The sequence below is a fragment of the Morone saxatilis genome, unplaced genomic scaffold (genome assembly GCF_004916995.1).
Source record: "Morone saxatilis isolate NCDOM2014 unplaced genomic scaffold, NCSU_SB_2.0 Contig6, whole genome shotgun sequence".
In the NCBI taxonomy this organism is placed as follows: Eukaryota; Metazoa; Chordata; class Actinopteri; family Moronidae; genus Morone; species Morone saxatilis.
The window spans coordinates 13,637,571-13,649,048 of record NW_023340206.1 but is presented as its reverse complement, the minus strand read 5'-3'; the positions used below and the strand labels follow the sequence as shown (position 1 = coordinate 13,649,048).

The 11,478-nt window shown below is 47.3% G+C and overlaps 1 protein-coding gene across 1 annotated transcript in view; it reads left to right on the top strand.

The window, feature by feature from the left end:
• Positions 1 to 11,478, top strand: part of LOC118339706 (kalirin-like) — a 26,101-nt gene that overhangs the window by 524 nt on the left and 14,099 nt on the right. The window contains 19 exon segments of the mRNA XM_035677404.1: positions 1,608 to 1,693; positions 4,216 to 4,314; positions 4,391 to 4,505; positions 4,633 to 4,825; positions 5,085 to 5,308; positions 5,421 to 5,739; positions 5,839 to 5,961; positions 6,043 to 6,234; positions 6,454 to 6,585; positions 6,738 to 6,872; positions 6,994 to 7,086; positions 7,221 to 7,343; positions 7,575 to 7,691; positions 7,862 to 7,936; positions 8,065 to 8,187; positions 8,306 to 8,403; positions 9,061 to 9,223; positions 9,356 to 9,537; positions 9,657 to 9,774. Of these exon segments, the coding sequence (XP_035533297.1) occupies positions 1,608 to 1,693; positions 4,216 to 4,314; positions 4,391 to 4,505; positions 4,633 to 4,825; positions 5,085 to 5,308; positions 5,421 to 5,739; positions 5,839 to 5,961; positions 6,043 to 6,234; positions 6,454 to 6,585; positions 6,738 to 6,872; positions 6,994 to 7,086; positions 7,221 to 7,343; positions 7,575 to 7,691; positions 7,862 to 7,936; positions 8,065 to 8,187; positions 8,306 to 8,403; positions 9,061 to 9,223; positions 9,356 to 9,537; positions 9,657 to 9,774 (2,710 nt within the window).

The window sequence follows — 11,478 nt, the reverse complement described above, 5'->3', positions numbered from 1 at the left end:
GTGTGTGTGTGTGTGATGTAATGTGGTGTGTAGTAATAGTGTTACAGTGTGTGGTCACATGACGCTTTCATGTTCCATTCATTCCAACAGAGGTAGTACTGTGGTGTTATTAGTATTAATACCATGATCAATACAGAATACTGCTTTCTGATTGGCTGCCAGGTGACAGATAAAACCACAACATCTGTTCAACCACCGGCACAGTTTACAGGTAGATTAACCTGCAGGTAACCATAGCAACCGTTCTGGTTACTGGTTACCTGACAGGTGAGAGTAAGGAACAGATCAGAGGCAGAGCAGGTTTTAGTATTGTAATATTAGTAACTGCAGATTATTTATAGATTACACATAGAATTATTAGTGGTAAGTACAGTACAGCAGTGATAATATGATTAGCAGTAATATATGAATATGAATATAAATGCAGCAGAAATAGAGCAGATCACAAATACAGTAAAGTACTGATACAGTATTGTTCTATTTACTGTATATTACATTACAGTTTACAGTCTAATGAAGTAACCACAATAAATAAACCATGGAAATAATAAACAACAACACTTTTATTCAACCGTACGTCAAGCAGGACGCTTCTTCTTCCCAATCTGTCGTCATGTACAATCCTGAAAAGAGTTTTATAAATCATTGTTCTTGTGAAATAGAGCAGCTCTGTTTCCAGTGTGCCTGTAAAACATTTCCCCTCCAGTAAACAGAAAGAAAACGGCCCGTTGATGAACCTAATTGCAGATCGATGCCTCGGGGGAAACAGGCGGAAGCTCTAGTCTTTACATTAAACTGCAGGAAAGATAAAAAGAGCTTCAGCAGTCTGTCCGACAGTTGTTGGAGTATTTCAGCCACATTGCTCAAATGTTTAACATCGAGGGGGTTTTACAAGACCTGACAACCTGACAAACATCTGGAACCAGAGGATGAGCAGTGGTTTGTTATCACTAACAGACAAAAACAGAACTGCTGCAGTAAGCAGCTGAAGGACTTTTATTGTGAAGGACTGAGAGGGCTTTTTCTTTAAAGTAGCATGTTGTGTTTAACTTTTATTGTGAAGCAGCTTTTGGCCTGTATTGTTGAACAGCTAGTTGGTTTTTACAGTGAAGCAGCTGGATGACTTTTATTGTGAAGCAGCTGGTTGGTTTTTATTGTGAGTCGGCCCCCACGAGGTCAGGTCCAGTCTTTCCACCATCATGGAACCGGCTCAGTTCCGGTTTGGAGAAATAAAAAATAAATTGGTTTGAAACCTGAAAAGTTGGTTACCAAGTGGGCGTGTCCTATTCTAGAGGTCACTGATGATGCATTCGATTGTAATAGTGAACGCGTGCTGCATCACTACAGAGCAGCCTGAGGAACCGGTTCAAGAACCAGAGCTAATTTGGTGGAAGAACAATAAAAGAGGCTGACATTTGGGAGGACATTGTGGTGAAACGTGTTCATTAGTTTTTGTTGCATAATCAGCGTGATGTGTCCTGACAGACTGACAGCAACTTTCTCTGAAGGCTTTTCATCTGCTCTGCACAGCAGCTATTTTAGGCGTTACACTGACTCAGAGTGTGAGACAGCTTTATCACAATGGAAATCTCTCCTCCAACTCCCAGTGCTGGTCTGGAGTCAGCCCTGAGTGACGGCTGGTCCAGGATCAGTCAGCCCGACAGGCAGCTGATCGAGGATCAATCAGGCAGCAGTCAGTCTGGAGCGGTGCGTGGATTCAGACACGGTGTCATGTTTACAGCCCACAAACTCCCACCACCGACTCATTAGCGAGTGCAGGCTGTTAGCTTCTGCTCTCAGACCTGTTATATACGAACACCGGGTCTGCCCACTCTCTCACACACACAGGAAACCTCTCTCACACGGGGAGGCCAGAGCGACGCCGCTGTTTCAGATATCGGTGATAGAGAACAGCCTGTTCTCATATTTTTATTAATGGTCCACGCACTGAGATAAAACCTCTCAGCAGCAACTCGGCCTCCTTCAAATTACATTTGCTCTGAATTTGTTTTAGCGGTTGGGTTCTCGTGCTGCACGGGAGCTGCAGGGAGGAGGTCTGGGCGGATGATGGACGTATGAAGTGCAGGACTTTGACAGCAGAGGCCGGCGTTCCCGTCCTGCATGTCCAGTAGTTTAGGCAGCAGAAGCGCTTTGGTTGGAGAGAGATGACAGTTTCTGTTGAGCGGTCATAAACAGGTCCTGTCCTGTGGTTCAGGTCTTTCCTGAGCTGCCTAACTATTAAAAACACAAATCCTGCTTCAGCTACAACTGGACAACGGAGGAAAACAAATGGTGTCAGTGAACGTTCAATAAGTTCTTCATTATTTTGTTATTATGCAAATTAGTAGCATTTAAAGTCCCTTCTAGGACACAGTATGGATGGGCGATACGGCCCAAAACTGTACTTCATCTACATTTGATTACCAATTTAAAGCAGGCTCCCAAATAAAGGCCGGTCTCCATTAGAGGCCTGGTCTGGATTTTATAGAATTATCTGGATGATTAAAACCTCTGAAAGCCTGAGCAAGTTTTAGGCAATGAAATCGACACAAATATAAATGTTTAAGTTCAAACAAAGTATCAAATGATCAAATGAATGAGTTTTTATGCAAGTAATATTCATACTGGTTTAAATAAACAGTCTGATAGTATTTCCCATCTTTGCTGAGTTTTGTGCAAAAGGAATTCAGTTCACGGCGTCACACCGCCCAACCCCAGGACACAGGGGTGCTCAGATTGGACTGTGAAGAGGCTGTGGAGGATTGGGAGGGCTTTTATTGTGAAACAGCAGCTTGCAGGTTACTGTGAAGGAGCTGGAGACATTATATTGAGAGCTTTTACTGTGAAGGATTTGGAGGGCATTTAGTATTTCTCATTAATGAATAGAATCTGCTGTTTCAGCTTTACATCCAGTGAAAAATGAGCATTTCTCATCCATTACTTTCCTGTATCAGAACTTTGGCTGCGCCGTACTGTAAAAACATCATATTATGATTATTGTGACAGATATTGTGGGAATGGTTTGCATCATAGATTTAATTTTCACTTTGTGCAGTAGTTTAATGTCGTGCTCAGTTTCTAGAGTTTTTCTGTCCCATTTGAGGGCTCGACCCGCCCCGTGTACATGTAGATTTGGGCTTTCAGCGCTGTGACACAGTTGAGGAGCTAGATTTTAAAATAGGGTATACGCCAGCATGCTCGGATAATCCATCGGTGGTCTCAGGCCAAACAATTAGTCTAGATTTAACAGACAGTCAATCTGGGTCTGAACTGTCAGGGTGGGCTTTGAAGAGACGGATCGGTCCAGTGGGACGAAGGCATTCAAGGACAGTAAGGAAGGAGAAAGAGGACGCCGGTAGGACGCAGTTCAGGTTGGATAAATGTGAGCGTGCTCCTCCGGCTCCTGCCTGTTTTTAGGTTCTCTCTCGGAGGGTTATCACTGCTCGAGCTGCTAATGTGAGATGGTTAATGCCCTCAGTGTGTGTGTGTGTTGGATTAGCTTCCTCCCGCTGTGCAGGATGATCTGACGCACATGGGAGGCCTGTGTATCTGTCTGCAACACACACACACACACACACACTGAGCTGCAGGAGTCAGCTTTTTAATTGAAATGTCTGTCAGCTCCTCTCTGAAGTCTGATTGGCTCATTTCGGTGGATGGGTGGAAATAGCTTGATGCTTCTTGCTGGGCCTTTTTTTCTGAATCTGAATCCATGCAGTGAAAGTCGGGCAGTGAAAAGATGTCCTTACCAAGACGTGCTGAGTGATACTGACACCAGGAAGGAAACAGAGGTGATGGTCTGAGGAGCTGTCTGGAGAAGAATCTCTGGTTCAGTTTTCAGCCACATTAGCAGCAGCACTGGTTGTCTCTGACCTCCAGTAAGGAGAAATGTTTTTTACATGAGTATGTTCCTGCTGTCTTGCTACTCCGCTGACTCACAGTTGGAGGTGCTAACGAGCCAATAAATACAGAGAAAATGCAATAAAGAAGATTCAAAATATTTCAAAAACTGTTTTATAAGGAAGGAAACACATTTAGCAGACCTGAAGGGTCATCATTATTTTCCTGATTGATAAATCTGCCCATGATTTTCTCCATTAATCGTATGATCTACTACGACCACTCTGAAATCAGTAAATCCTAGAAACAAGGAGCTGGAACTGGGAAAAGTTTGGAATTTCTTCTTGAAAAACAACAATTTCATGTTTGATTGAGTGTTTCTCTCCGTCTGTCTCTCAGGTTCTGGTAAAGCAGAGTGTGTTCGGGCGGTCGACGTCCTGACGGTGCTCAGAGAGAAAGTGGCCTTTGTGTCGGGTAAAACGCACTCTGCTGCAGGTTCTCACCCAGTTCGGTCCAAATGTGACCCAATTTAACTGACTGTGTTCTCCAGGTGGACGGGACAAACGTGGCGGACCAATCCTGACCTTCCCTGCCAGGACCAATCATGATCGAATAAAACAGGAAGACCTCAGCCGATTGGTCACTTACCTGTCGACCATACCCAGGTAACACCTCTCCGTCTCTCACTTGGCCTGTCCCTGCCTGTCTGTCCCTCTGTCTCTCTCTCAGTAAGGTCTCTGTACTCATGAGACTGTGTGTCCCTCTGTCCCTGCCTGCCTGTCTGTCTGTCAGTGAGGACGTGCGTGCTCGTGGCTTCACGGTGGTGGTCGACATGCGCGGCAGTAAGTGGGACAGCGTGAAGCCGGTTCTACGGACGCTGCAGGAGTCGTTTTCCTCCAACATCCACACGGCGCTGCTCATCAAACCAGACACCTTCTGGCAGAAACACAAGACCAACCTGGGCAGCGCCAAGCTCAGCTTCGAGGTACTGCTGCAGTACTACTGATACATAAAGTACTGCTACTGCTAACTTCAGTGCTACTACTTTACTGCCACAAACTCAAATAGCTGTACAGTTGCTAACTTACTACTATTGCTAACTCATGTATCACTGCTGGTAAGTGAAGTACTACTACTGCTGCTAACTGAATATTATTATTGTCTTCATTTGGATCAAATATCTGTATTTCTTTAGTATTTTACAGTAGCATCAGTAAACCATTGGATCCTCTCTCTCTCCTCAGACCAGCCTGGTGTCGGTGGAAGGTCTGTCCCGGCTCGTCGACCCCTCCCAGCTGACCGCTGACCTCGGTGGCTCGTTGGAGTACGACCACGTGGAGTGGACCGAGCTGCGTCTGGGTCTGGAGGAGTTCTCGGGGGCTGCCACGCAGCTGCTGGCCCAGTTGGAGCAGCTGGAGGCCGGGCTGAACCGCATACCAGAGCCCCAGGACGTGGACGAGGCTCGCAAGTGAGGAAGAGCTCATCAGAGCTGAGATCTGTTGATATCTATTACGCTTTCTATAGCAACTAGTAATTATTGTTTATATAAAGATGTTGTTGTGCACTTCTTCCCTCTCCAGGCTTCTCGAGGAACACGGTCGCCTCCGCAACACCATCGCCACGGCACCAGTCGATGCCCTCGAGCGAGAGGGGCGGAGCTTGCTCCAGCGAATGCGGCTGGGCCCCGCCCACGGTGACGCCTCTACTGAAGGCGGCGGCAGTAGCCACGGCAGCTGGCTGTCGGGCGGGGCGGACTTCCAGAGTGTCGTGCCGAAGGTTTCGTCTCTGCTGGACCGTCTGCAGGCGGCTCGCAGTCACCTGCTGCAGAGCTGGAGCGACAGGAAGCTGCACCTGGACCAGGCGCTGCAGCTACACCTGTTCGAGCAGGACGCCACCAAGGTGAGTTTTCATTAGTGTTCAAATGAATGAGGGACTTAGGAAGGGTCCAGACTGATGACAGATTGTAATCGGATTACTTTTGTTGTGTGTGTGCGTCAGATGTCGGAGTGGATCGCTCACAGTAAAGACCTGTTCGTGCAGAGTCTGGCGGAGGTCGGGCAGAACCACCAGCACGCCGTCGACCTCCAGACGCAACACCAGCACTTCACCGCCAACTGCATGGTCAGTGTGTGTGGGTGTGTGTGCGTGTGTGTCTGTGCGTGTGTTTAACACTTCCTTGATGACGTGTGTGTCTCCGTGCAGAACGGCAGCGTGAACGTGGACAGCGTGGTTACCGTGGCGGCAAGGCTGGCAGAGGCCGGTCACTACGGCGCGGAGCGGATCGCCCTGGTGTCGTCACGGTTACAGGAAGACTGGAAGTCCCTGACGGCGGCGCTGGAGGAGCGCAGCAACACGCTCGCCATGGCAACCGGCTTCCACCAGGGGGCGGAGCAGGTGATCAGCACGAATGTATATGATCAGTGATCAATACACCTGCATGTCCGCCTGTCTTTTACCTGTCTCCACCTGTCTACTGTCTACCTGTCTCACCAACCTTTGTAACTGTCTATCTACTGCACCAGTCCACCTGTCTGTCTGCTTTCTATCTGCCCGTCTACCTGTCTGTGTTTCAACCTGATTGGCTGTCTGTCTCTCTACCTGGCTGTCTGTCAGTTCCTGCTCAGGGTGGAGGGGTGGGTTCAGGCGTGCTCTGAAGGGTCGTTGCCGTCGGCGACAGCCGAGCTGGAAGCTGCGTCGAAGAAACACCAGGAACTGAACGAGGAGGTCTCTGCTAACTACACACAGGTACCTGTCTGTCTGAACACCTGTGTTTGTCTTATGACCTGTCCACATACCTGTCTCTCAGAACAATTGGCTGTCTGTCTGTCTGTCCGTCTATCTCTATGACTACCTGTCTGTCTGACTACCTGTCTGTCTGTCTGCCTGTCTGTCTGCAGGTCAGTGAGAGTGGTAAAGCCTTATTGGACGTCCTCCAGCGTTGCCCGGCGACAGACTCTGATGACTCGGCGACCAAACCAGACTTCACTCCCGCCACGCACGGCATCATGGGAGTTCTGCACCAGGTCATGCAGGTACGTATCACATCCGTCGTAGGAGCAGTATACGTCACTGACAGACAGACAGACAGACAGACAGACAGACAGACTGGCAGACAGACAGGTTGACTAATGTGAGGGTTTGTCCGTCTTCCAGGGTCACCATGAGGTGGAGGGGGCGTGGCAGCACCGTAAGCTCCGCCTTCACCAGCGCCTGCAGCTGTGTGTGTTTCAACAGGATGTTAGACAGGTATGACAGATCAAGACCCCGATCCAGGTCCAGATTTTATGGAAGCCTTAAAATGGAGGGAAAGTGACCCTGTCTCCCTCTACCCGTCTGTCTCCCTCCACCTGTCTGTCTCCATCCATCTGTCTGTGTCTCAGGTGTTGGACTGGGTGGAGCAGCACGGCGAGGTTTTCCTGAACAAGCACAGCGGCGTGGGGAAGTCTCTGCACCGAGCGCGAGCGCTGCAGAAACGCCACAACGACTTCCAGCAGGTCGCACAGGTAACACGCCAAACCTTAACCTGTAGATTTTAACCACACGGTTTAATTACAGGTCGGACGTTTAGTGACGGCGAAGTCATGTAACCGTGGTGTAGTTCGCTTGTGGAAGAGGCTGACCATCAGGGGGTAGAAACACTACTGCTTCTACACACAGGGGGTGCCAGAATCAACACTAAATTAAACTCTGTGTGTATGCGTGTGTGTGTGTGCGTGTGCGTGTGTGTGTGTCAGAACACATACACTAATGCAGAGAAGCTCCTGGAAGCAGCCGACCAGCTGGCTCAGTCCGGAGAGTGCGAGGAGGAGGAGATCTACCAGGCAGCCAGAGACCTGGAGCTCCGCATGCAGGTAAACCCCCCATAGAGGCTTTTATTCTGAAAAGCAGCTACAGGAAGAACTGTTGAACTGTGCACTAAATTGGTTCCTGGTGGAGGAAAAAGTAGCAGTAATACACAGTTATTATTGGTGATTATTGGTGCATTAATGTGTTCATCTTTAATGATTAATCGTGTTTTCAGGCGTTCATCCAGCGAGTTGAACAGAGGAAGCTGCTGCTGGACCTCGCTGTGTCCTTCTACACACACACCAAGGAGGTAACACACACACACACAGATATTATTGTATATATTACAATATATATCTGCAGTGTTAAAGGACACAAACTTTGAAAGCTGTGAGTCTCATTTATCTTTTTCTTCCTCTTCCTCTTCCTCCTCCTCAGCTGTCAGTCTGGATGGAGGGCCTTCAGAAGCAGCTCTCCTCAGATCTCTGTGTTTGTCCGGACTCCGTCGAGGCTCTGCAGGCTCTCATCAGCCAGCAGCAGCAGCAGCAGGCCAACACACAGGTACCTGCTGACCTCTGACCTGAAATCTAACCCAGTGGTAACAACCTAACACCCCCCTGACCTCTGACCCTTCCGCTCTAACCGTCACACTAACCCTGACTCTAACCCTGACCCACAGGAAGCTGCGATGAGTGTCATCCGGGAAGGAGAAGACCTCATCCTGCAACTCAGGTACACACAGAGGGCGTGGGTGCGTTTGATTCATGCCTCTGCGCTGCTGCGTGAGAGCCTTTTTACAGCTCGTGTGGGTGCGTTTGTTACACTTGTCAGGCCAGCCTGTGTGGAGCTGGTGTAATTATTGTGGGTGTGTTTGTTTTAGATTTGCAAAAACTGTGGGATACGTTTGTTTAATGCCTCAAGGCAGCTCTGTGGTCCATATGATGTATTCTGTGTGGGTGCGTTTGTTTTGTAGTTTGGGTACGTTTGTTTTTTCTAGTTTGTGTAGAATGTGTGGGTGCGTTTGTTTTTCAATTTTGCAAAGCCTTTATGGGTATGTTTGTTTTCTAGTTTAGTAGTTTTCTCATTTATATAACCTGTGCGGGTGTGTTTATTGTGTGGGTGTTTGTTTCACTCCACAGGGCAGCTCAGAGGCCTGTGTGGAGTAGGTGTTTGTAGTGATTGTGGGTGCATTTGTTTTCAGCATCCTGCGTGGATGCATTTGTTTTGTAGTTTGTATAATTTCTGTGGGTGTGTTTGTTTTCAGGAACCCTGTCTAGGTGCGTTGGTTTTCTAGTTTGTATAACCTGTTAAGGGGGCGTTATCAAATGTATACGGCCTGTGTGGGTGTTTGTTTCACTGCTTTCACCATAGTTGGTGTATGTAAACATTGTGGGTGTGGTTGTGTTTGTTTTTAGGTTTGTTTAACCATTTTAGGCGCGTTTCTTTCAGGCCCCAGGGCAGCTCGGTGGCCCATGTGGAGTCAGTGCTCCAGCAGCTGGAGGAGGCTCACGTTCAGCTGGAGGAACTTTTCCATCAGAGGAAGATCCGACTGGATGTTTACCTGCAGCTCCGCATCCTGCACCAGTGCACACTGGAGGTACATTGTTTATTTTAGTTAATTAATTAATTTATTGATATTTAATAAATTACACATTTCTCCCAAATTATTTCTGGAACCTCCCTCCACTGCGTCGAGGTTTGATTCCCTACGTGTGCATGTGTTTTGTAGGTAACTGGGGAAATGGACGCCTGGAAGCAGGACCTCCAGAAACAGTCCCAGGACTTCTCTGCAGAGAAGCAAGCATCACCGCGACTGGCCGACGGCAACCAGGACAAGCTAGCATTGGGCCAGACGCGGCTAGTGGAGGCTAGCCCTGAGGTGCTAACGCTAGCACAACAGCGCATCCACAGGTAAACAGGCTAGTGCAAGGACATAATCCTGGCTCAGCACAAAAATTAAAACAAGGTCATGGGAGACTTTGATTGATTGATTGATTGATTGATTGATTGATTGATTGATTGATCTACAGGCACATGGAACGAAGGCTGGCTATGAACAATATGATCTACGAGGTCATCCAACAAGGTCACGACCTTCAGCAATACATTACTGAGGTCCAGGCATCAGGTAAGATTCACACTGTGGCTGTTGGTGCTGCAGTTGGACTTCTACTAATGCTGTGTTTAATACTATATTTACTACTACTGCTGGTATGATTAGTGCTGCTATTGATTAGTGATATGATTACATTCACAGACTTCCCATTTGCTGATCTGAAAAGAAATTAACAAGGGTGTCAACAGGGCTGAGGTCATCAGATGAACAGAAACATAGAGCTTGGCATCATCTGCATATTGTCATATGTATATGTATACACACTATGTTTTTCAATTATAGATCATAATGGCAGCTTATATAGACAGAAAAGAAAGGGAACTTGGATTGAACCATGGGGTACACCACAGGAAGGGACTAGGGGCTACATGAATCTACATTGAGGGGCTTCCAGGAGTGTTTTATTGGATTTTGCTGCGTAATAGAGCTGTGGTGGTCCTTCAATGAGTTAAGTCCATTAAGGGGTTGTAGAGGTAATTGAAAGTGTCCCTGAAAAAGGCCGCTTTGAAGGTTACAAGGTTTTCAAGTGGTCCTTGAAGTGTTTTCAAGGGTTGAAATGGTCCTTGAAGGGATTCCCAGTAATTATCTTGTGACCTTGAGAGACTTCCAGGAGTCTTTTGTGCATTCTGGGGGTCTTTGAGTGGTTTCTAGTGCCTCCTATAGGGATTTCAGAAGTTGTTGCTTCCTATAATTTGATAAGGGTTTCCAGAGATTGTCTCAGGGATTGTAATATTGTAATTGTCACTTATTCAGTGGTCTTAAGTGGCATCCAAGGGACCTTAAGGGAGTGCCATAGACCCCTGACAGTGCTACAATGGTCAATGAGAAGAGACATTCAATGAAAAGTCTCTAGGAAGTCCCAATGGTCCTTGAAGTTGTTCCACCGGTTCCAGGGACAATGTGGGATTTCCAATAGTCTTTTTTTATAGGTTCCAGGGTCTGTTAGGGATCTCTGCTGCTCCCTGAATTCCAGATGGGGTTCTAGAGGTCCCTCAGGAAGCTCCAATGGTTCTTGATGAGTTTTTTTTGTGCATTCCAAATAATTTCTAGTGCATATTGAAGCTGGTAATTTTTGAGAAGTCATCAGTGGTGTTTTCAATGTCCTTGAGGTGGATCCAGAGATCCTTGGTGGTGCTCTAGTAATCCTTCAGGGGATTCTTTCAATGGAGGGACCCTAAGGGATTTTCGGGCATCTTTTCATGGGTCCTTGGGTGATTTTTAGTGCTCCTTATAGAGCTCCAATGGTCTCCAAGGAGGTAACAGAGATCCTTGTCCCTTAGCTTCAAAGCATTGAGGGACTTTGTGTAGTTTTTGTGGGCCTCAGTGGTCCTTTAGTGGTTTCCAATGCTTCCTATGAGGGGTTCCAGAGGTTTGTATGGGATTTGACAGTTTGTTGGTCGTGCTCCAGTGCTCCTTTGCACAGATAATTGAGGAGTGTTCATGTGGTCCTTGATGTTTTTTGGATTCCATTTTGGGGCTTGCAGCGGTACTCCAGGGCCTTTTTGGCGTTCCTTGAGGGGGTTTGATTCCATCAAACAACCATAAACTGGCAGGAAGCAGTTCACAGTTACCAGATTGATCATATTTTCTCTTCCACCGTGAGAATAAAATAGAATAGAATACAATAGAATAGAAAGCAGTCAGCACATTTTATGCTACAGTGCAGCATCAGTCTGACCAGTTCAGTAACACACTGATGATATTAGGGGGAAATGGGGGGGGAGAGAGGATAATGG